We start from the raw sequence: 26,248 nt of genomic DNA, 5'->3' as shown, positions 1-26,248 counted from the left end.
TAACAGACAGATTTAACCAAAGGCACTCTGTAGCAAAAGGGAACATTAACGTTGCCTACTCAGAACATCCTTCACCTTTATTCTAGCGGCTCACTCGTTCAACTCACCTGGAGAGAATACCTACCTATCATACCGTACCTGAGTCAAGGTGGTAATGCATGAGGAAACTTTTTGAGCAATGTTGGGTAACGCTGCCTGGCAACATTGCCTTATGTATCATCATGATCTTTAGGCGCCATTACACTTTTCTTGACTGATCATACATAATATGTAGTAGGCAAAATGTATTGGATATAAATCTGGTTCCCTTTGATGGGGTAATGTGGCTAGCACCCTTTTCATCAGGTGCTTGTGCTCATGTTGTCAGATTTTATTGAGTCATGGTACTGTACATTTTTAGTCATTTGTTATTTTGTAATTCTAATGTGTGGACGTACATTGTCATGTACTTAAGTGGCTATGGCAAGTACCGTCATTTCCTGCTTTGTTTTCTTCATTCTTCTTCTGATTGAAGCGCGATCTGATTCTGACTCATTGGGCTATTGGCCACTGTGGTTAATACCTGGGTGCGGTTAATAAATGGTTTAGATTATTTTTTCATTTATTTGGATAAAACACTGTCCTGCGGTTCATACTCAATGCGACTAATACGAAATTACTGTACTTAGTATGAAACTCATTAATTATTTAGAGCCTCTGGAATTGTATGATCACAGCATTTTTTTTCATTTGTGTCTAACCATATTAATGTTGTAGGCTATTAGTGAAAACAATCATTCCATGGCCCCTGATTTGAATGGCGGGCAAAGTCTCAAGTCTAACAAAGCTAATTTAATTATTAGGCAAAATCAGTTTGCTCATTTAACACCATGGGCAAGACTTTAAGCGCAAACATTGATGTGTCATGTGGTACACAGTAGCCTAGTTCATCCATAAGACAATTTGTACTTTGCCCACCATTTAAATAAGAAGCCCATGTGGCCAGTAGCGTAAATGGGACACACTTCTTAGAGTTTCCTCTATGGTATCTGGTTGCTGGATGTTTTTGCCTTCGTAGATCATACTGTAAGATTTATAAGATGTTATAAATATATTACACATTCCTGTAGAAGGTATGTATGCATCACGGCACTATTAGATAAAGAGCTAAAACTACAAACAGTAGTTCACACTATATTTATCACAAAAATCATCATATTCGCCTGATTGTCGGGTTTCTTGTCCGCTTAATGGATAAATTATGATAAACTGTGTGACGTGGTATGATAATCATTGTTGCCGTCAATCTTTAAAAGAAAAATGACCCCCTCTTATTAGACTTGAAGATATCATTTTGTTTTAAGCTATCTTAGATAATCTTTGTTATTTATTCAGTATCTTTGAGTTTTTTTTCTTTTTCGTTTTTTATATTTTTGTGTATATTCTGTATTGACAAGTCACCAAATTAAACATAAAACATATGTTTGAAACTGTTGGAGGCATCCATCAAGTGCTTCGGTCTGAAGTATTGGTGAAATTGTGTTTGTAGAAGTTATTAAGTATTTCTAATTTCAACATCGTCCTGTAGAGGGTGTTGTAGAACTCTTTATCATGACCGCCAATGAGGTTACTCTAAGATGTCTTAGCTAGAGATTGTGGGGTAAAATTGTGGGTAGATGATTAATGACTTTACTATAAACATGTTGTATTTGTACAATTATTAAAACTTGGCAGGTACTTTTATCTTTAATATTTAATGTCTCATTTCTGTAAATTATGTCAGCAATGCATCTTTCTTGCATACTGCAAACCCCCTAACACCCCCTGAGAATCTCTCTCTCTCTCACACACACACAGACACACAAAATCATCTCAGTGTCCTCTCAAAACCTATATAAAAATACACAATAATTACATGCTAATTTTATTGAAAAATAACTTGAGTGCTGGTTAAAGTGCAACAGACTAGAAGAAACCACTGACATGCATTAACCCTGCTAACCTGAAGCGACAAGACCTGTTTTCCATGTCTCTACATGTCGACTTGGCCACATAATGTTCTGACGCACGTTAGCAAGCCGGTTTGTGATCGGTCCACTCCACACAGTGAAAGCCTCCGTAGAGTTTGGACATTTTCTTGTGGTAGGTTGTGTCCAAAATAGACGGGTTAATTTGGGGTTTGTAGCAGCTGGGCAATGCGCATGTGGGTGTGGAGGCTCAGGCTGACGGATGTTTCAGCTCTTGGCCCACTGGTGACGCCGAGGATCATGGGACAAAAAGGAAACAAGCACATCAAATATTTGGGGTGATGCAGAAGGCAGAAGCAGTGTCCATTCTCAGGGCAGGAAAAAAAATGACAAGCCAGGACACCTCAGCAGATGATCTGAATGTTTCATTGATTTTTGCACATGTTGGTGAAGCCTTAGATCGAATGTAATTCTGTTGAATGAATAAATCTATATTCTAGGCAAAGTCAACAGACAGATGGTGTGGTATTCAGGGTGTTTATCCACATTCACATTGGAAATTGATTTGCATTGAAAAGCAGAGACTATTCATCACAATGGAAACCTGGTGGTAGCTTATGAATCTGTGAAGATTTGCTGTGTGTGGAATCTTTACTTTTCTGCTTCGTGGCAAAGATAAATCTAAATGATGTGGTAGTTTTACAGACGAACAACACCACCAGGTGATAAATTATACAGGACAGGCTTTATTGGTAAGGAATTGCCCCATTTGAAACACTCATGCTCTAATCAGGGGTTAGCATGGTAACATTCTGATTGAAGCAAGAATATGACAATACACAACCTGCAGAAAGCCTCGTTTTCCATAAACATTGGCTTCATAAAATAAAGATGGGGTCTGGTTCACATAATGAGAAAACAAACAACCAGCTGAAGCTGATTTGATCTACCACAAAACTAAGTAGACCTCAGTGTTCTATTTTGATTACTGAAATGTCGAGCAGTTTTAAATGTGGATATCCTGCTATGACATTGTGTCAAGTTTAAGGATAAATGACAGCTTAATTGCGAGTTTATTCTGTAATGCTTATGACGTACATAGTGTGCTTTGTGGGTGTGTGTGAGTGTGTGCGTGTGTTCAAAAAAAAAAATAATAATAATAATACATAAAAAATATCATGATATGTCCCGGTCCTCATTATCCAGGGGCGTCCAAGTATTCCACAGGTGGAAACCAACATGCGGTTCCGCGGCTACGTCACGAATCGGTACAGTATAAATCCTTGCAGAGTGAAAGTTGAGCTCACTACCAGCATGTATACTCCCTCTAGTGGCAGCAACTTCACTTCTCATTTGGAATTTTGAATAAAGGTAAGATTTGAAAATGTCATTACAAGGTTCATGTTAATCATGGACCTGCGTTGGAATCGTATTCTAATTGTGTGGCTATTATATAGATAAGTTGTGAAAACTTTCCCTCAGTGTCATTTTTAACATCAAAATGTGAATGCATGTACAACAGGTGAAATTAAGTAGACTGTTTTAAAATTGTGATAGAACTTAGTTGGTAGGCTATATCTTTCGGAAATAGTACGTTAGCCTAAGCAGTGGTACATAAATGCATCGATATGTTGATTAAATGGGAAATACTCGCTTCTTAAGAGAGTTGAGCAAGTTTAAGGTCATTATTGCAAGAACATGATAAAGTCTGACGAGTGTTGTAGGCTATATGTGATGTAGCCAAACCTCCGCCTGCCGTCTGGACAGATGGAACGTATACACACCTGTTCGTTACGCACGTGCGCATTTGTTAGTAATGATAATAAATAAATAATTGTATTTATTTAAAAAAAAACAGCCTCCCTTTAAAACTCTTACTCTGCCAGATTAATGAAGAAATGTACTAGCAGTGACTTACCAGTCTCAAAATTCAGAATGGTTTCCTTTCCATTTAGTTATTGAGTCTTCATCTAAATGATATAACGTGAATGTACCAACTAAAACATGTTTGTCACTCTCATATGATGCACAGTTATCCTCGATCCAAGGCAGGCTTTTGTTGTGGTTTAGGGTCAAAAAAGTACCACTTGAAAACGTTTCAAGACAAACACTAATGCGTTGATAGGCTGAATTGAGACATTATCACACTTTCATCTTCATTTGTTTGATAGGCTACTGTTGACACTACAGTGGTTGAATTGATCAAAGTCTGAGTAGCATAGCCAGCATTCTCAGAATGTGTCGCAGGCAACAAAAGACTGTTTCCTGGCAGTCCAGTGACCAGAATGGAGAGCTGTAATTTACTGAGTGAAGGCTACTGTAACAGCTTAGTGCTTGTCCTTGTGTGGCACGAGGAGTGGACTCTGCTGCAGGATATCGTGTGCTGGCGTTCGGCCGCTGCTTCCCTAGGACACATCTGTCTCTCAGCTGGATGTGGCACAGATCTGGTGTAGATATGGCATGGCTCCATCTCTCTCTCTCACCCCCTCTCCCTTTCTTCCCCTCTTTCTCTCTCCCCCTCTCTCTTTCTCTCTCCCCTCTCTCTCACACTCTCTCTCTCTCACACACACACACACACACACATATATACACATATTTCCCCATGGGGATCAATAAAGTATCTATCTATCTATCTATCTATATGCAAAAAAGGGAGACGTTTATTTCATAAAGACGGCAGTGTGAGATGCCTTGTGTTTACATTCTTGCCAGAATCCAGCAGCAGTTTGTTTCTTTGGTTGTGTAACGAATGACTTTTGTCAACATTAAATATGTTGGCACGTGTCTGTTCTTGTTCATAGTTTTCATACATCTCTGGTCCCCTGCTGCCGCTCCACATGGCGATGATGTTTCCAGGGAAACCCCCTGTGTGGGAATGTTCACTCCTCTGAGCAGCATCTAGAGATGGAGGCTAGATCGAGTTTGTGTTTGTCCTCCCCAGGGACTCTGAATTGCCAGAGAACATGGTTGACAATAATGCTGAGGGTATTGTGAAACTTTCAGACCAGCAAATAGATTTACTCTGTTGTGGTATTCTGTGCCTGTATGAAGAATGTGGAAAAATGTGTCCTACCACAGTTAATCGACACTCTTTACAAAAGGCCTTAGTACACATGCCTTCAAATGGTCAATGTCATGGTCCAGTGTTTATTGTGTCACTTTATGGCCTTGAAGAAATAAGTTGACTGCTTTAGTATACTGATCACAACCTTACTCTGAATCAATAAATTAATCGCTCAAATAACTTGACAATGAGTGGCGCTCAGCTCCTGTTCACCTCGTTCCCCTCGCCGCTGACGCGCGCTGGAGTGTTTGGGCTGAGCTGCATTAAGCGGCGTGAACTGAGTTCACTGGAGCTGAGCGATGCTAATAACAACAAGTGACGGATGCTAATTGAGCTGCGAGGCTATCGAGCCTCGCCTCAGCCCTGACGCCGGGGGTTTCAGGTTCACAGCCCAGCGCTGAGGTGCTGTAAATTGCCCATGTAATTAGCAATCCAATTCGGAGCAGAACCACCCTGGAGAGATGTGCTGGGCAGGGCAGACCAAGAACACAACAAGGAACGGCTCCATACATTGTTAATGGGATTGATGGAAATACGTGTTTTTGTTCTAAATAATAGAACAGCACATTTCTTAGTAGGGATGTGGCCATTTCGGACAATTCCAGGCCAATTTGTTTCACAATGATGGTTTGTGTGTGTCTGCATGTCTCAGTGCCTCTTTGATATGTTTTATAGGCCTTCCAAACGGCCCAGTTTCTTAAAGCCATTCAGTTCCAGGTCTACTGTGGCATAGATTCAGCTAGGTGACCAAATTCCATCGCATAATGCTCAGTGCTTTCTGTGTAGATTATTTTCCCTCAGTTTACATTAAGTGTAAGATTAATCTGTCTGTGTTGCCTGCATAATATATAATAACACGTGGACATCCATTCTGAGACATGATAACCATAAATCGTTGCAGTTAGACATGAAAAAAAAAAGGATTTTGGATAGATTGCAAAAAAAGTAGAAAGGAAACAGTCCAAATCCCCTGAAAACATGAAAGACACTATTATACCACAAAACATCTGGTGAGAAATGTTTTAGAGGGTGCTGTGCTCCCCACCAACCCCACTCCCGATGGAGGAACTCATTAGTGGCCTCAGACTGGGCTAGGAGGTCCCACCATGTGGACACACAAGACAAGCAAACACCTCCTCTCCAGTCAGAACCATGGAGGTCCAGCCTAGACCAGAACGCTGGGGATGGGGGCAGTGTTTGACCAGCCTAGACCAGAACGCTGGGGACGAGGGCAGTGTTAGATTAAGCTGTGAGATGGTCTGTTCAGAAATAGAACAGAACAGGGAGGATGGCCACAGATAGGTGGGGTGGATGGATCTCTTTTTGATCCAACCGAGTGCATAATGGCACCACCAACCATGCAGCATGTTTGATGTGATGCATTCTTCAGTGTATTGTCTCTTATATGTGAAATGTGTATGGTACAGCCTATCAGTCTTGTGCCGCAAGCGAGACATGTCAAAGTAATTTAGTTTGCTGGCATATTACGCTGCATGATATGGTATATTAGTGTGTTTGTTGATATACTGCTCACTTTTTCATCCTAACAATGCAAAGTTCTTTAATACACATGTTCTAACAACGGTATGTGCTCACTTTTACACATGGTCAAATATCAGTTTGAATGTTTTTAATTTATAAAATGGTTGTTCAAATGCAGTCACTAGGTAGTTCTGGGAGGCTCTTAAGGGTGTCATGTCAGCTGGTGATGAAGGTGATCACTGAGTTCCCATGGCCAGGATTGGTCCTCCTGACCTCCTCTGTGTACGCCCGTAGCCATTTACTAGCTCTCTTTACGAGACCTGCTCCTTGTGAGGTGATTGATGGCTGTAACACACTGCCACTACCGGCTGTTCTATGGGGAAGGTGCAAGACCAGGATGAGGCGTAGTTTATTTATGTTGTGATGCCACACAGAACACAAATGCAAAGTTTACAGTTTATAGGTGGGTCCCATTCTACTCTATACTATATATGTTATATTATATATTGTAACACTGTATCACTTACAAACTGTTCAGGAAGTGAGGAAACCCACTGTGTTGGTTGAACAGATCTGGAAAAACTAGAACCACAATGAGCAAGTGACTGTCATCAGGGTGTAGGATATTAGCACATGTATGCACAGGAAGCAGGCACACAGTATAGACAGATGTACACAGGATTATGTACACACATCCACCCACACACACACACATACAAACACACACACACACACAAACAAACATGCACACACACACACAAACACACATACAAACACACACACAAACATGCACACACACACACACATACACACAGACACAAACATGCATACACACACACAAACACACTCACAAACACGCACAAAACGACATGTGTCTGTGATGTTCTGCCCTGCTCCACACTCTATTGGCCAACGCACAGCAACATGGCATGTTTATTTTAGTGTTGTGCCCTCTAGCTTTCTGCTTACATTGTTATTTTCCTTGGCTGCAGCTTGTGGTCAGGAAGGCGATGTTTTTTGGCTATATGAAAACTCGTAGATTCCACTGAAGCATGGCAAAAAAACAAGACCACACGGTGTTATGGTACGTCGCAAAGCGTCCCTCTCACAGAGAACACTTTTTACAAGGTTGAATAAAAGTGGATTGTTGGGTCTTGCAAACTGAAAGAGCCTCCTTTTTTATCCCTCCAAGGGCGACAGAAGCAATATTCTGTCACATGCAATTTTATTCATGTCGTTTTTATGTATATTATATTCAGGCCTGACGCACATGTCTCCTGAAAGGAAGTTACACGCCAGACAGTCCAGGCGGGATCACTTGAGAAGCGTTCCGCTTGGCGTGAGCGTGCCTGGGTCGGCCGCACCTCCGCTGTCCAGAGAATGAGCCCTTTGTGGAAACCGTGGCAATCGATGCGTCAACAGGTCAAATTAAATCCATTTGATATGTCGTGAACGTCCACCCCTGTGCCCCAAGGTCCAGCTGACATTTTGTATGATTTAACCTGGAAAGTGTTACGTGGACAGGGTTTGCAAAAACAACAGAGTTGGCCTAATCCCTCAAACGAACGTTCCTCTGGCTCACGGCCACATACTGACAATCCACCTGCTCTCCGCTCACCGCTGCCTGCACCACAATACTCCCATCATACAGTGACTCACAGACTACGCTGTTACAAGGAAAAGTTACGAGGGCCGTAAAGGTGCGACTCAAATCAGACGTGACGTAATTTGTGATTTATCTCTAGACAGCCACAGAAAACGCAAAAACTCCAGGATGCTGTGGACGCTGAAGGCACTGACCACGCTGCTGTCCTTGACGTGTCTGCGGGCGATCGAGGAGGAGGACATCAGAGCGGGTCAGTACTTCAATTCTCTGTTTCTGTTGCAACGAAGCACAACAAATGCACTCTGTTGCAATGATATACATATAACAATATACATCTAATGGTATGCATTGGTCCTGGCAGCTTGTAGCGTAGCGTATGTAGCGTATGATGGTGCCTCAACCTGCTTTATTTGGATTGTTTAATGGCTAAATGTCAGTAGCTTTATAATGGCAATAAGTATATATACTCTTTTGATCCCGTGAGGGAAATTTGGTCTCTGCATTTATCTCAATCCGTGAATTAGTGAAACACACAGCACACAGTGTACACACAGTGAGGTGAAGCACACACTAATCCCGGCGCAGTGAGCTGCCTGCTTCAACAGCGGCGCTCGGGGAGCAGTGAGGGGTTAGGTGCCTTGCTCAAGGGCACTTCAGCCGTGCCTACTGGTCGGGGTTCGAATCGGCAACCCTCCGGTTACAAGTCCGAAGTGCTAACCAGTAGGCCACGGCTGCCCCCTATCACTTGGGATTTTGTAAGATAAGAATACACTTGAATGCTTTTATTAAAAAATCTGTAGATGTCCAGGTTTGTGAGGTCTGATGTAAAACGTTATATTATAACATTTAATCAGGAGTTGTATATCAAAATGGAATGAAATTCTTTTGGCTGGTGTTTCAGGCTGTAGTACTGCAGTCAATGACCTGGTGTACATCCTTGACGGCTCGTGGAGTGTCGGCACCACGGACTTCGAGACGGCCAAGCGTTGGCTGGTGAACATCACAAGCGGCTTCGACGTGGGTCCGCTCTACACACAGGTGGCCGTGGTGCAGTACAGCGACACGCCGCGGCTGGAGATCTCGCTGGGCCAGCACCAGAGCGCGGCGGAGCTCGTCACCGCCATCCGGGACGTCGGCTACCTCGGTGGCAACACGCAGACCGGACGCGCCATCAAGTTCGCCATCGACCACGTCTTCCCCACCTCCACACGCTCTGAGGCCGTCAAGAACCGCATCGCCGTAGTGGTGACGGACGGCAAGTCACAGGACGACGTGGTGGACGCCAGTGTGGAGGCGCGGGCGCAAAACGTCATCCTCTTTGCCGTCGGCGTGGGCGACGAGACCACCACGTCCGAGCTGGTGGCCATTGCCAACAAGCCGTCCACAGACTACGTGCTCTACGCTGAGGACTACACCACCATCGACCGCATCCGAGACTCCATGCAGCAGAAGCTTTGTGAAGGTCAGATATGGCTCATAGAGGTCAGATATGACTCATAGAGGTCAGATATAGAGGTTTGTAGAGGTCTGATAAGGTTCATAGAGGTCTGTGTGTGTACATGTGTGTATAGAGTATGTGTATCTTTGTGTCATGCGAATAGCATTTGTGTTTTCCTAGATTTCCTAAGTCGTATACAGCATTTACTCCCTACTATTATCTTACACACTCACCCCCCCCCCCCCCCACACACACACACACACATACACACAGTAACACAGTAATGTAATCTATTGAGCTAACATTTTCATTAAGATGATAGCGTGAGTGAGTGCAGTTTACTCCTTCCTGATATATATATGCGTGGCATTTAACTCCAGTAGTAAAGTAAACTCCGCCATAAACATAACACATCTCATTTCCAGTTGCACTGGTCTGGCACTAACCACCCAATAACTCCAGATCTCTCACGCAAGCCCAGAGGTGGGTGTCGTGTTGGGGCTGCCTCTTTAAAAAAGCTCCTTTTCAAGAAGAGAACTACATAAATAAAGGCACGTGGGACTGGAGGCTGCTGCTGGACTCGGCTTCCTTCACGTCCTGCCAAAGCCTCGGCGTGAGGCCACAGCTGGGTGGTGCCGAGAGTGGCAGACACACATGAGGAAACATGTGTTGCTGTACGCTAACGGCTAACCACAGTGCGGCGGGGCGCGCGAGTGGAAGCCTTGGCTGTAGCCAAAGACTAGCCACAGGCTAATATATCAGAAGGGGTCTCATGTGGTGAAAGTCGCCCAGCATCCTGTACTGTGACACGTTGTGCTCGGAGGCCAATGAAACAAACAGTGTGAAAGGATTAGATGAATCGTATCTACGAGAACTTCTGGCTTGATTTGGGCTGTTATTTGGCTGATGTTATGTGCCTGATAACAACATCTCTTTTCAGCTCTTCAAAACATGTGCAAGATACAGTGCATGTGTTTGGGGGATGAACACGTGTGACTTGTGATTTGTGTCTCCATGAAGAGTCGGTGTGCCCGACCCGTATCCCTGTGGCCTCCCGTGATGAGAAGGGCTTCGAGCTGCTGGTGGGGATGAACATCCACCTGAAGGCCAGGAAGATCCCGGGCTCCCTGGCGTCGGAAGCAGCCTACCACCTGGACAAAGGGGATGACATCACAGAGAACACCAGGTGAGTCAGCCAGAGACAGACAACATTAGAGATAAATCAGCCAGAGATAGACAACATTAGTCCAGCAGCACTGAAAAACTACACAAAGACTATTTGGTTGACTTTATCAAGGCTTTGAAGATTGACACAATGTAATACTATTTACCACAATAAAGTTTTTAACAATAAACTAAAATAAAATCAGTTAATACACAGAAGGAGTGTGATTTTAAATAAATCAGTTAATACCATAGAAGGAGTGTGATTTTAAATGCTTGTTTCAATCTGAGCGACAAAAGTTCTGCTCAAAATCTGTGTGACATCATATCCAATTAGGACGTTCTAAGTAAGTATTCAAACTCATTTTGTCACTGTTACTTGTTTGTGTGGCAGGCAATTAGGACACGTGTAGCACAACACACATACTATAACGTTACAGCTGGTCTCCATGGGAGCACAACACACGTACTGTAACGTTACAGCTGGTCTCCTTGGTAGCACAACACACATACCGTAACGTTACAGCTGGTCTCCGTGGTAGCACAACACACATACCGTAACGTTACAGCTGGTCTCCGTGGTAGCACAACACACATACCGTAACGTTACAGCTGGTCTCCGTGGTAGCACAACACACATACCGTAACGTTACAGCTGGTCCATGGTTGATTGCCTTTGATATTCCGGTCATAAAGGGAGATCTTCCCAGAGGGACTGCCCCCTTCCTACGTGTTTGTGGCGACCATTCGTCTGCGTGCATCCCTGCGCAAGGAGAAGTTCGACCTCTGGAGGGTGCTGTCCAAGGACAAGGCCACTCAGGCTGCAGTCACCCTAAACGGCGCCGACAAGTCTGTCACCTTCACCACCACCGACCTGGCCAACGGTCAACAGAAGATCACCTTCAACGCTCCAGGGGTTGAGGTTGGTGAAACCCTACTGCTCGGCATCCTGACCACAAAGTGCTCACAGGGTCCTAGTGCCCACAGTGGTCATTGGCCATCCACATCCATCCCTCCCACTCGTTTCCTTGTCACTCTCAACTCTCTTTTTTACATTAAGGCAAAAAGCCACAAAAAGAAGCTTTAAAGAGACATGAACTCAGAGTAACTCACAAACAGTCAAATCTCAATCCCCAGTTCACATTCAAATCTCTGAAGGATTGATTCTCAAAAATACTTCAAACAATCTGCCTGCATTTGCTTGGGGTGTTGTCATGTCAGCATAGTTAAGCACTAACCTCACTCACCATCAGTGTTCTTGGTGCTCTAGGCTACTTCTCAACAGTGTCTGTGTTTTAAGGGCGTCCTTTCTAAAGCGCTAAGTGGGATTACAGCACATTTGTAGCACTTCTGACTAACTGTTTACTGGACAATAATAGAGTCTTGTAACCTATTTTACAGCCTCACACCCCATCGAAAGCTGGTTCACAGCCTAGGCCTCAATAAACACATAATAAAGAACTGTGCAACAAGCATGCTCTAATGAAATGATCCACTGAGTATCAACCATGTTTGGATGGGGGGGGGGGGGCAAAATAACAAATGTATTATATAAGACCACCACACGGAGCGGATACTATGAGTTGATCTGTTGCCTCCAACAAAATGTTTTAAATTCACTGGCCCATATATAATACTGCTATTGTTTTATCTGCCTCTAGCTTTTTGATCGTTGCTTACATTTTTGGGGGCATGCTGGGAAAATAGCCTGAAGTGAAACATGGAAGGGGCTGTGAGGGCATGTTTTCATTTTGTCAACAGAATTACACAATTGCAAGGCCTGTTGTAATGCATGAAATTATTAGCACAAAAGACCATAAAATGAGACGTTACTAAGGAGTGTCCAAGCAATTATTTAGCAGTGGACAGGCCGTTAATGTCTCTACAGCTGACAGCTTAACACGTGGCCGATGTAATAACAGTCCCACAAGGAGGGCGAGTCTACAGGGAGTCTGCCGTCTTAAATCTACTGTCATCAAAAACACCTCACGATATGTTGTATTCAAAACAACTAAGAATAGACTAGAGTTGACACCCAACCTTTTCTTTTTTTAGTCAGTGTAGGTGTTTTTTTTGTCTCCATAGATCTCGATAAGATGGTAAGGCTGCAATCAGCTAAGCTCTTCAGACACACACACACACGCACACATGCACACACACACACACACACACGCACACACAAACGTACATGTACACGCACACTCACATGCACACTCACACACACACATATATGCTCTCTCTCTCTGTCAGATGTGAGCAGTAGTGTATGAAGTAGCCTTTCCCAAGAGAAAATGTTTGTGTCATTTTTCTCTCTGTGCTCATGGACAGCACTGCCAGGCAAGGAATGCCAGCCTGGCGCAGGTCGCACTGTTTCCACGGTAGCAGGAGCATCCGTTTAGGCCCGCCTTGTTTTTTTCCCTCTCTTTTTCCATCAACATTCATCTGTCCATTCATGATGAACTGGACGCATCCCATCTGGTGCTACTCAGAGTGGAGAGTGGCTCCTTCGTCTACCCACAGACTCACATGTCTGATGGGTGTGTTTGTGTATCCAATGTGTGTGTGCGTGCGTGTGTGTGTGTGTTTGTGTGTGTGTGTGTGTGTGTGTGTGTGTGTGTGTGTTTGTGTGTGTGTGTGTGTGTGTGTGTGTATGCATGCATATGTGTGTGTGTGTGTGTGCACTCTGTGTGTGTGTGTAATCCTCTGTGAAGCTGAGAGCCAGGGGCCATGAGGAAATCAGTCTTCAGAGTTTTTCCGTCGTCCTCTGTGTGTGTGTGTGTGTGTGTGTGTGTGTGTGTGTCGTCCTCTGTTGTGCTGTTTGTGCCCTGCAGAGAAACACAGCTCTGTTCTGGAGTCACTTGGCAGAGACTGCAACATGACTCTGGTAGCAGCCAACTTGTGGCATGACTGCCCCGTCATAAGTAGCATCCTGCCTGTGTGTGTGTGTGTGTGTGTGTGTGTGTGTGTGTGTGTGTGTGTGTGTGTGTGTGTGTGTGTAAGTAACATTCTGCCTGTGTGCCCAGGCGCTAGGGTGCCTAAAACTAGCCCCACTCACTGATTTGATTGAGAGGTAATGAAATGGTCTGGGCTGACATTATAAGATCAAAGCCCCAGTCACAGTCACACACACACACACACACACACACACACACACACACACACACACACACACACACACACACAGTGCTTATTGTCATTGTGGACTAAAAAAATGCATGCAGTCTATACAGGAAAAATGAATTGGGAGAAAGGAGTCCATTTCAGGAGCTGTAATAACATGGCACCAGCGTTCTCACATCTCCCTAAAACCAGCAAAAACACACACACACACACACACACACACACACACACACACACACACACACGGCAACATGGCACCAGCGTTGTCCTGCCCAGGCCTCTGCAGCTCTCTTTGGGCTCTTCTCCAAGTTATTTTAGATTCAATTGGAGACCAATGGCTACAACTTCAAATTGACTGTCACTAAGGAGTGACGGAAGTGGCCACGCAAAATCACTTATGCATACATGCTGCGCCTGAGACAACGTTGTGTGTGTGTGTGTGTGTGTTTGCTGATTTTAGGGAGATGTGATGAATTCCAGCATGTGGCGTGCCTCCACACACACACACACACACAGGTTTGATGATTTTTCCTGTACGGGGAGAATGTGTGTGGTGAGCCCGTGATCTGATTGGCTGTTGCGGCCCCTCTCGTTACAGAGGCTCTTTGACGAGGGCTGGCACCAGCTGAAGGTGCTGGTCAGGCCCCGCCATGTCACCTGTTTCCTTGACGACGTCCAGGTGCAGGACGAGAGGCTGGACCCGGTGGTGCCCATCTACATCAACGGAAAGACGCAGATCGCCAAGAAGCTCAGCGCAGAGGCCACCGCTCCTGTAGGTCCCCCACTGATATGATGGCACAGGGCTCGTCCCTGCGTCTGAATACAAGGCTGCGCTAATGTGCAGGTGCTGTTTTTGAAGTGTGCCGTTTATGGAGACCAGACTCTTCATCCTTAAAGGTGCAGTCAGTGATTGGGCATGATGTTGTGTTTGTATTTGTGTTTATGTTTATGTTTACGTTTCTTAGCAGACGCTTTCACCCCAAAACAACGTTGTGAGGGACAGTGGTGGCCATCCTACATTTAGGGAGGTGCGCCACTAGATAAGATGGTGTTTGAGGGAAGAAGGTGGAGGGAGACAGCAGTTCACTACAAAAAGATATTCATTTATTGTCCATGAACCACCAGAAAGATCGACAGGAATGCAGACATAAAATCCAGGGATCTTCAGGACACCCAAGGCAACAACTTATCTCGCCCTTAAACTAGGCAACAGTTTCTATAACCTACTCTTTCTAGGCTCATGGTCCAAACAAGGCGACCTTGCAACTCTGGACCAAACCTCCCCTTGCCTCACAGCAAGCAAGGTTTACATTTAAACATCAACTTCAAACATTAAACTGTCAACTTCCCTGTCCCTGGATCTTTAGCTTTTCCATTCGTCTTCCATTGTCTCCTCTGTTTCTAGTCTCTTGGCACCCTTTATTAAATGAGACAGCCTTTAAATAGGCCAGCCAATTACCTCAATTAAGTCCTTGGGCTAAACCATGTTAGAGGGGGGGCGGTCTGTACCAATATACCCACACTGTTACAATCTACAATAGCACAAAAGACGCACACAAGACATAAATACATACACAGCAACGCAATGACACCCTTCACACAAATAAACAAGTAAAAGGGGAGTGCATGTAAGAGTGTGGTTGCCATGTCTGTGCATTGCACATTATGCACAAGGAAGTGTTTTAACAGTGTAAAACATGAGAGGATAGTTAGATGAAAAGGGGAGGTTTCCTTTTTCACAAATCTGCATTATATTTTAATCAAGAACCTAACAAAGCAAATCAGAGAGAATAGAATAGAAGTCTTTATTTTCCACTGCTGTGGAAATTCATCTTTGGGCCCACAAACATATATCACACACAAACAACACTACACAGCAAGTACAACATATATCACACACAAACAACACTACACAGCAGGTACAACATATATCACACACAAACAACACTACACACAACATATATCACACACAATCAAGACTTTACAGCAGGTACAACATATGGAGACATGGAAATGAGCAATAAAGGTTGATCTCAATAAAAGCAATAAAAGAATGAATAATATAAGTTAGTCCAAGATATCAAAGGTTCTGTGGGGGCAGGGATTATGAATTATAAAAACTCATACATTTAGCAATTGATTTAGCAAAATAATGGATGATGGTATAAAAGCTTTAATGAAAGTGTTTCTGCTTGATGTAGGTACTCTGTATCTTCTTCCTGAAGGGAGTCTTTCAAAAGTGTGAAGTGGTGGATGTGAGGGGTCCTGAGCTATCTGTAGGGCTTTCCTCTTAGTGTGGGTTGTGTACAGTTCTACCAGCTGCCTCTGGGGGTTCAGTGTGATTTTACTGGCTTTATTTATCATTTTTGTGAGCTTACTTTTGCTCCTAGACCCTAGATTCCCATACCAGCATGTGTATGAGATGACACTTTCCAGCAGACTGGTTTAGACCATCCTTAGGACTTCTCTACTAACATCAAAACTGTTAAGTTTCCTTAAGAGAAACACTCTTTGGGTTAAAAATATGGGTAGCTCACCCCTCCCGTCAGTATTCTCAGAAAAACTCCACACAGTGTTTCATTTTTATTTGGGGGACAGGCTGCCCCCAATTTGTTTGTTTACAGTCTTCAGAGCCTGGGCTGCCTACAGAGACCGTTTCTTTATAGTCTACTCACTAGATGGGCAGCTAGCTGATCTTAGGGAGACATTTGCTGAATGTGACAAAAATGTAATGAGCTTGAAATGGCGTACGATTGCTGACTGCAACATTCACTAGTCAGATGTGCCTATTTTATGAAAATAAACACAACGTTCCTTTCTTTCTTTCCATTCCATGTCATATGTTGGTTATTTTCTTAATGAATTCAGGTGGAAATCCAGAAACTGCGGCTGTACTGTGACCCTGAGCAGAGTGAGCGGGAGACGGCGTGTGAGATCTACTCTGTGGTAAAACACACTAGCATAGAATATGCAATAGAATTTAACTAGAATATGCAATAAAATTGAACTAGCATAGAATATGCAATAGAATTGAACTAGCATAGAATGCAATAGAATTATGCTCTTCTAAGCTAAGACTAAATCTGCTCATATGATTATTTACTAATTCTGTGGCTAATGTCTGTTTATTTTCTTTGTTTCCCTTAAACAGGATGATGAGAGGGTAAGCATCCCCACGTGCCACCTCTGCTGGTACTAGAGCATGGCATCCCCACGTGTACTAGAGCATGGTATCCCTACGTGTACTAGAGCATGGCATCCCCACGTGCCACCTCTGCTGGTACTAGAGAATGTGAAGTGCAGAGAGGAGAAGCACTCTTTAAATGAATACACTTAACACATCATGCAACAATGACAATTCATCCCCACGTACCACCTCTGCTGGTACTAGTGCATGGCATCCCCACGTGCCACCTCTGCTGGTACTAGAGCATGGCATCCCCACGTGCCACCTCTGCTGCCACTAGAGCATGGCATCCCCACATGCCACCTCTGCTGCCACTAGAGCATGTGAGGTGCAGAGAGGCCAAGTATTCTTTAAACACATAAGGGAAGATGGATAAAGTGAGTCCTGCTTTGGTCTTTGCCACTTCAGTGTCCACTGGACCGTGAGCCTGCAGTCGAAGAGCCAGCAGAAAAGGAGTGTGACTGCTCCAAAGGTAGCCCAGGACCACCGGGATCTCCTGGACCAAGGGTACTGACACACACACACTCACACACACACAAACACACACACATAGACACGTACACACAAACATGCACATACACACACACACACACACACACACACACACACACACACACACACACACACACACACACTCACACTCACACACACAAACACACACACATAGACACATACACACAAACATGCACATACACACACAGACAGAGATACAAACACACACACACACACACACTCTCTCTCTCACTGACACGCACACACACACACACACACACACACACATACACACCCTCTCTCTCAGGCAATGTACTATACAACTGTGTGATGAACAGTGTTCTTAATGATGCAGGGCCTCCGTGGAGAGCGAGGAAGAGATGGACCTCCAGGACCAGATGGGAAGACTGTGAGCACTCACTGATTTCCTGTTTCATATACCATAGAGTCAACAGCACACACTGATTTCCTGTTTCATATACCATAGAGTCAACAGCACACACTGATTTCCTGTTTCATATACCATAGAGTCAACAGCACTCACTGATTTCCTGTTTCATATACCATAGAGTCAACAGCACTCACTGATTTGCTGTTTCATATACCATAGAGTCAATAGTACACACTGATTTCCTGTTTTATATACCAGAGAGTCAATAGTGCACACTGATTTCCTGTTTCATATACCATACAAGTAGTAGAGGCAATAATCAATTAGTAATCACTTACACCTAGAGCCTTAAAGGAACAACACGCCAATTGCCTTCTTGCCTGTGCCTGTTGAGGTGTCCACAACCATGGCAACCTTGACAGGGACAACAAGGAGGCGGACATTTTGCGGACTTTTGCCTATCAACAGTCCCCTCTCCCCCAGACAATTGCCCAACCTTGTCAGGGACAAACATTTTGCGAACATTTTTGCTCCTCAACTGCATTTTGTTGTCTTTGTGCTTGTTCTCTGCACAATGAACTTGAATCTAATCTAATCTAATCATCTAATCCAGCGGTTCCCAAACTCTTTTTCCCGCGGCGCGGACCACCTTTTACATTGTGACTCGGCTCTCGTACCCCCACCATCCGACACATTAACGTAACACATTCTATTGACGCATTCCAGGCATCATGTTCAATTAGCCAACTTACATAACAAAATCAAAATGTGCAAAAAAACAGCGTGAAGTGGAGAACATTAGACTGGTTAGATAAATCCATGTGAAGCCTCGGCCCATATGCCTCATCATAGTGAAGCCTCGGCCTGTACGCCTCATCATAGTGAAGCCTCGGCCCGTATGCCTCATCATAGTGAAGCCTCGGGCCGTATGCCTCATCATAGTGAAGCCTCGGCCCGTATGCCTCATCATAGTGAAGCCTCGGGCGTATGCCTCATCATAGTGAAGCCTCGGCCCGTATGCATCATCATAGTGAAGCCTCGGCCCGTATGCATCATCATAGTGAAGCCTCGGCCCGTATGCCTCATCATACTTTCGTTTTCTTCGCGCAGTCTTTTCTGTCTCGTCCTTTTTTTACCCCCCTGCGCTCCGGAGCCGCCTCTGCCTCCATCATTCTGCCCCCATCACATGTCATCGTTACGTGTGTCCTGCTCGGTTTCTCTCGCTTCTCCTCTTCCATCGCTTTGATTGGGCCTTTTGCACAGTGTCCCTGTTTTTAGACAGTTTTCCATGTTTGCGTAGCCTTCTACATAGCCTATACTTCCACAAAACTAACGCGCCAGATATTCTGGCTGCCCGCAGAAAATCACGTGCATTGTGGGTAGCTTATTCTTTAATGAAAACATAACCTATAGAGTTTACAAATGATTTCATTTAATTTCACGTTTCCATATCATTATAATCCATTTCGAAATGATGTATTATTTATGAATTAATTTGATTATTAATTAATTAATAATTTTAACACCTTTCCGACATTGCCCTTTTCATCTCGCGTACGCCCCCTAGTGGCAGCTCGCGTACCACCGGTGGGACACGTACCACAGTTTGGGAATCCCTGCTCTAATCTAATCTGAAACTACTATAATAATCCTCCCCATTCACAACTAATTTTACCTCAGACGACTGTAATAATCGTAACTGAGTTTTCTAATGCCATCTGCCCACAGGGCCAGCCAGGGCCAAGAGGAGAGTCCGGAGAGCTGGGGGGCCCAGGGGTGAAGGTGAGGTCCTCTGTTGTCCACCACTGGCTGACCTGTTTAAAGCTGTCCTGAGTTTAGTTTGGCGGCAGCTAAAGGGTATTGTACTCTAGTTTTGTACTGTACATAAGGGCTGATTTCCCAACACTGACCAGTTCCCCAACACTGACTCTAGTTTTGTACTGTACATAAGGGCTGATTTCCCAACACTGACAAGTTACCCAACACTGACTCTAGTTTTGTACTGCACATAAGGGCTGATTTCCCAACACTGACAAGTTCCCCAACACTGACTCTAGTTTTGTACTGCACATAAGGGCTGATTTCCCAACACTGACAAGTTCCCCAACACTGACTCTAGTTTTGTACTGCACATAAGGGCTGATTTCCCAACACTGACAAGTTCCCCAACACTGACGAGTTCCCCAACACTGACAAGTTCCCCAACACTGACGAGTTCCCCAACACTGACAAGTTCCCCAACACTGACTCTAGTTTTGTACTGCACATAAGGGCTGATTACCCCAACACTGACGAGTTCCCCAACACTGACTCTAGTTTTGTACTGTACTGTACATAAGGGCTGATTTCCCAACACTGACGAGTTCCCCAACACTGACAAGTTCCCCAACACTGACGAGTTCCCCAAAGTGTGGCTCCACAACTCTGTGTTGTCTCGTCACTTTTCAGGGAGACAGAGGGGAACAAGGCCTTCCAGGGATGCCAGGACCACCGGGACCCAAGGTAAGAACTGAACCAGAACCAAACATTAGAGCTACCATGGCCTCAGGTAAGAACTAGACCAGAACCAAACATTAGAGCTACCATGGCCTCAGGTAAGAACTTGACCAGAACCAAACATCAGAGCTACGGTGGCCTCAGGTAAGAACTCGACCAGAACCAAACATCAGAGCTACGGTGGCCCCTTCACCACTGTCCCGTCTAAGGCTCCACCAAGGGGTTTGACCGGGTTTGACGAGGCATTTCAAACAAACTGGTTGGGGGCCGTGGAAACAAGACAATGGCGACTTGCTGGAGGTGATCTTTGTTTTAATAACATATGGGAGGGAAATGGATTTATTTTTACTTGAGGCATATCAAAACTGGAGAGGCTGAAGGGTGGAGAAAGATGAAGGGTAAACATTACAGTGGTGTCATTACACACACACACACACACACACACACACACACACACACACATTACAATGGTGTCATTACACTCACACACACACACACACACACACACACACACACACACACACACATTACAGTGGTGTCATTACACTCACACACACACACACACACACACACACACACACACACACACACATTACAGTGGCGTCAGACACGCGTGTGTGGAGCTCTGTTGTCCTTCTCTAATTCCAGGGTCCAAGTATGGCGCGATCAAACCTAGGGACCGTTGGGATGCCAGGAAAGAGGGTAATGCTATTTGTGCAATGACATCATGCCTGCATTGTGTAGACATATTTGTGTTAATATCTTGCCTGCATTGTGTAGACATATTTGTGTTAACATCATGCCTGCATTGTGTAGACATATATGTGTTAACATCTTGCCTGCATTGTGTAGACATATTTGTGTTAACAATCTGAACTGGACATCCTCTGAGATGTTGAGAGTAATTATAGGGTCTGTTTCCAGTTCATTTCTAAAATGTTGAAGTGTATTGTGATGATTGTTTTATATTTTAGGGATTGCCAGGAGAAAGGGGAGCAGCAGGACCTAAAGGAGATGCCGGACCCATGGTAGGCTCCCATGGACAGTGCCAGACGTTATGTTATTCATGTTCTGCTTGTTGGGAAATGCTGTGAAGTCCAGCAGAGAGTATTCTCAACTAACTGTCTAGGAACAGTCTGGTAATACTGATAGCAGAAGGCCTGCAGTAGGAAAAAGGGTCTGCCTTCTCCATTCCATCCTGTACCCTTTGCTCCGCGTTGGCAGTGGGACTAAAGCGCTAATCACTGTAATTATGTTTGGGTTGGCACTTTGGCCAGGGATCGATTGTGGGCTCTGTTTTAGGAGTTTTTTTTTTTCTTTGTGCAGGGGGAGTCGGGGATCCCTGGCAACGACGGGCTAGACGGACCTACTGGACCAAAGGTGGGCTCATTTTACACTTTTTGGAAACTGGGTACAATTAAGATCCAAAGCAAGACAGAGGAGAATGGCTCTCTGCTGATGAGTGTACGGTTCAGTGATGAAATCCTTCTGTCATATTGACACCGTTTGCTATCATCAATGACCCGCTCAGCTTGGGCTGAGATCTTGTAATGCTGTTTAATCAGTGCCTGTCCCAATCATGATACAAAGCCAATAGTTTCGCCATCCATATTTGCCCTCTTTCTGCAATGGCTCAGTGGGCTGATATCTAGTAGAAGCACGTTTATGACTGAAACATGGTAAGGATGGGTTTCACGTGTTTCGTTCCGCATGTCACAGTAATACCGCGGTGCCATCCGAACAGCACCTGAGCAATTTGGTACTTTTCCTGTCATTACCACGAAGGATGCCCTCGGAGGACAAGCACCCCCCCCCCACACACACACACACACAGGCACGCACGCACACACACACACACGCACGCACGCACGCACGCACGCACGCACGCACGCACGCACGCACATACGCACACACACACACACACACACACACCCAACGCCATACACGGTGCTGACGCTGTTCCGCTGTAATAAGACGTGTTTTGTCGAGCTCGTGTTCACACTCCGCTCTCCCTAATGGGAAGCACATGCGGCTGCTCCCGCCAACGCTCCCAACGCTGAGACTGAGCAGCCTCCCTGTCCGCCGGCTCGTTAAGTGGCCTCAATTAGACAGCAGAGGCACCGTGTCTATGGCAGCAGACCGAGAGGGCCTCTCTGAGCAGCCTTTACAGCGGGAGACTGTCACATTTACATGCTGTGCTGCTGTTGTGTCGACACAGACCATGATGGATTGTGGTCGGCCTGGTCTGACAGTTCTGTTAGTAGTTCTACAGTCAGCATGTTACTGTAGGCAAATATCATATTCATATTCCACCACCATCTCAACTGCATTCTGCCATGATTTTATAGTTCTTGTTCTTAATGAGTAGTGGACACACTGGCCCTTACTGCTTACAGTAAGCTAGCACCAGCACTTCAGGACACCTTGCAGATTTCTTAACATTAACAACTTGAACAAGAAACTGATGCAGCATCTGTAAAATCTCTGAGGAATATTGACTTGGCCAGTTGCCTTGGAAACATGACTGATCCTGTTGCTGAGCAGATGTGTCTGATGGTCTTCGGCCCTGACCAGCATCCAGCCTGATGCCAAACCAGTTCTCAATTGAAAACTGGTCTAGACACAGAGTTGACTTTTCGATTTCCATGGGGCATAACCAGAGGTGAAAGTAAATTTAAGTTGTATATTAAACTACTGAATCCTTTCGGAAGGACTGCAAACACATCTCTCAGAAGTGCAGCAACCAAATTAGATACGAGTCTGAACGGGAAACAGATCTGTCATTCCCCAGGTGTCCAGGCTACCTCACCAGCAGTCCAAACCCATATCTGCACTAGAATCTGCTCCTAGAGTCAGCATGTTGTGCTGTCCACTACCCCACCACCCTCCGCATGATGAAGCCCAATCGTCTCTGTGAAAAGCAGGACTTCTGCCGGTGCTGCTCAGATCCCACAAGAATAATAAATATGGAGTGGGAGTGTTTGATAAGGTTTCAGGGAACACTGCACTGCCTAATCAGTCACAGCAGCCCAGCGCACAAGCCCTTTGCACACAGTTTACATTAGCCTTGAATTAACTCTGTTTAGATGATTAGCAAGTCAAAACAATGACTGTGTTTACATGGAAAAAAGGCAGGAGGATTTTTTTCCCTTCCTGAATGTCATTTTTGGGAAAGGCATCAGGTCTCAGAATGGGGGAGACAGATCACTTTTTCTCCTGCAACTGCTCCCTCAGGCAACATGCACATGGCTTTCCTCTTAATGAAGGTGTACATTTAATTTTCCGAAGTTTCCCCTAATTACGGAAAGTACCCTTGTCAGTATACGCTCCTTTAACCTTTTGTTTTCTAAGAGAATATCTTGGAATCCATCCTGGTTTATGATACCACAAGAAAGCAGAAGCTCATTAACGTTAAGTAACTCCAAAAGCTTAATTTCCTTTTCAACACGAGTCTCCTAAAGAACAATTAACAACCAGAGTTATACATGCAAGATCACATACAGTTATGCATGCAAGATCACATACAGTTATACATGCACTATCACAATACATTCTCAAATCTGCACAGAGAAGCATACCACTTCCTTCAGGGTTTGCTGTGTGTCAATGCTGGGCTTGCTGTGTGTCAGTGCTGGGCTTTGCTGTGTCAGTGCTGATGTTTGCTGTGTGTCAGTGCTGGGCTAGCTGTGTGTCAGTGCTGGGCTTGCTGTGTGTCAGTGCTGGGCTTTGCTGTGTGTCAGTGCTGGGCTTGCTGTGTGTCAGTGCTGGTCTTGCTGTGTGTCAGTGCTGGTGTTTGCTGTGTGTCAGTGCTGGGCTTGCTGTGTGTCAGTGCTGGTCTTGCTGTGTGTCAGTGCTGGGCTTTGCTGTGTCAGTGCTGATGTTTGCTGTGTGTCAGTGCTGGGCTTGCTGTGTGTCAGTGCTGGGCTTGCTGTATGTCAGTGCTGGGGTTGCTGTGTGTCAGTGCTGGGATTGTAGCTTTTTGTTGTTCTGGCTCTCACTGCTGTTTCTCCTGTGCCCTCACATAAACTTGTCCACCTCGATTCAACCCTGTTGTTTGGGGCGGCACGTGTGTGTGTGTGTGTGTGTGTGTGTGTGTGTGTGTGTGGGTGTGTGTGTGTGTGTGTGTGTAATGGAAGTAACTCATTCAAGGGTGACTGTGTGTGAGCATGCATGTGTGTGTGCTCAACTGTGTGTACTTGCTTGGAACGGCGTCGTCGTATTTGCGTTTGTTATGGCTGTGTGAGATTTCTGTGTGTTTGTGTAAATACATTAGGCACAACATATCTATTTAAGTCGTTTTTTGAACCATAAGAAGCCTCTCTACTCGTGCAGGGGTTTGAATAAGACCTGTATTCACTTGACTGACAGCACTGAAAGCAATGCTCCATTTAACATTACTGGCAGACAGTTTGCCCACTACTTCTCCAGGTTCCAAGCCATATAAGAAGAGTTATTGCTTGTGACATCCTGCTGGAGATGTTCTGGCAAAGACACATTCTTGTTCTTGGTCTGTATAGACAGGACCTGGGCTTTATTTCAAACTAGGCTGAAATAAGTTGACGTAGCCCGTTAATAATATGTCAGTAGTGTAGCCATCATAGAACATGAAGGTTTATAGAAATATAAATATAAACCAGTTAGATCTACACACAGTACATACCTAAATACCTGAATATATTTGCAGGCAGTGATGAGGACCTTGGTAGTAGAACAGTTTCCTAATCTCAGTAGGTTTGTGAAGCAAACATTTTATTATTAATGTTAATGTGTGGCCTCCAAATATACTTTTAACATGTTGTCCATATACTAAGGTTGCATCTTTTTCTTATTGCTTATTCCATATTGCTAGCTAGCTAATAACACATGCATTAAAGTAGCAACTTTGACTTGGGGTATTTAGATGTATGCCGTATGAATGGGAACATTATGAATGGGAACACAGTTAAGTTCTCAGATCCTGGGTCTCTGTCCTGAAACTGTCATTAAGGTTTTATTAAACAACTTGTTCAACCATAAACATGTTTACAAGTGCTTTAAGAACTCTTCAGTGAGTTATTGGCTTGGACTTGTCCCTGTAAACATACTCGCCAATGATGAAGCCACTCAGTAATTTCCCATTTCCTCGTGAATTTTCCTACAAGATGAAGAATGTCCACAGATACTTTGTGGGTAATTTACTGAGTCAAAAGATGTGATGTCCGTTCGTATTTTCCAGCTCATTCAGAGGCTAAAACATAATATTAGTTCTGGTAGCACATGGTAGGCAGGGGGTTTGGCACTGTGGCAGGCAGGTTACCTTATTTGTTTTGTGCCCAAACCAAGACTGTTACATTTTCCCCCTGTGGCCAGAAAAGGGTCTTTCTATTCTCCTGCAGTCTACATAGACGGGGCCTGCACTCTAGACCCTGGGGTTGGTGGTGAAAGCTTTTTGGTATTGATGTCCATTATTTCTTTGTCATCCGAAAGCAGGAGTCTAGCTTAGCTGTTTACATACTGTGTTTTGTTGCTCCGTGTTTGCGTCAGGGACATGACGAGGATGATGATGAAACAAACCTTGGCTTGTACACATGAGACAAATGAATGCATTTGATAGTTGATAGTTAAGTTACACTTCAATCACAAATGTTGTTGTCAATGTTTTTATGTTATGCTGTCCTAAAGGAACCCTAAGTAAACTCCATCACAGTGTTGCAAATTAGTTTAGATTATTCATCACTTATAAACAGTATCAAAAGAAATGTCTACGCCATACGCAGTCTTCAGCCTTACAGCACGCCATTGGCATGTCTCTGAACTGCTCTCATGGACGGAATGTTTGCGCTTGGACAGCCGGTGTCACTTTGCTGTCGCTAGACGTAAAGG

The 26,248-nt window shown here is 44.6% G+C and overlaps 1 protein-coding gene across 1 annotated transcript in view; it reads left to right on the top strand.

The window, feature by feature from the left end:
• Positions 1 to 3,262: 3,262 nt before the first annotated feature.
• Positions 3,263 to 26,248, top strand: part of si:dkey-225n22.4 (collagen alpha-1(XXI) chain) — a 69,965-nt gene continuing 46,979 nt past the window's right edge. Inside the window, exons 1-15 of the mRNA XM_048265658.1 lie at positions 3,263 to 3,317; positions 8,238 to 8,348; positions 9,000 to 9,560; positions 10,557 to 10,722; positions 11,397 to 11,622; positions 14,419 to 14,592; positions 16,689 to 16,766; positions 16,972 to 16,983; positions 17,416 to 17,514; positions 17,855 to 17,908; positions 19,619 to 19,672; positions 20,339 to 20,392; positions 21,035 to 21,088; positions 21,361 to 21,414; positions 21,713 to 21,766. Of these exons, the coding sequence (XP_048121615.1) occupies positions 8,267 to 8,348; positions 9,000 to 9,560; positions 10,557 to 10,722; positions 11,397 to 11,622; positions 14,419 to 14,592; positions 16,689 to 16,766; positions 16,972 to 16,983; positions 17,416 to 17,514; positions 17,855 to 17,908; positions 19,619 to 19,672; positions 20,339 to 20,392; positions 21,035 to 21,088; positions 21,361 to 21,414; positions 21,713 to 21,766 (1,722 nt within the window). The 5' untranslated portion in view covers positions 3,263 to 3,317; positions 8,238 to 8,266. The remainder of the gene's footprint in view (positions 3,318 to 8,237; positions 8,349 to 8,999; positions 9,561 to 10,556; positions 10,723 to 11,396; positions 11,623 to 14,418; positions 14,593 to 16,688; positions 16,767 to 16,971; positions 16,984 to 17,415; positions 17,515 to 17,854; positions 17,909 to 19,618; positions 19,673 to 20,338; positions 20,393 to 21,034; positions 21,089 to 21,360; positions 21,415 to 21,712; positions 21,767 to 26,248) is intronic.

This window comes from Alosa alosa, chromosome 16 (genome assembly GCF_017589495.1).
Source record: "Alosa alosa isolate M-15738 ecotype Scorff River chromosome 16, AALO_Geno_1.1, whole genome shotgun sequence".
NCBI classification, from domain to species: domain Eukaryota; kingdom Metazoa; phylum Chordata; class Actinopteri; order Clupeiformes; family Clupeidae; genus Alosa; species Alosa alosa.
This window is presented reverse-complemented; position numbering and strand designations above follow the sequence as displayed.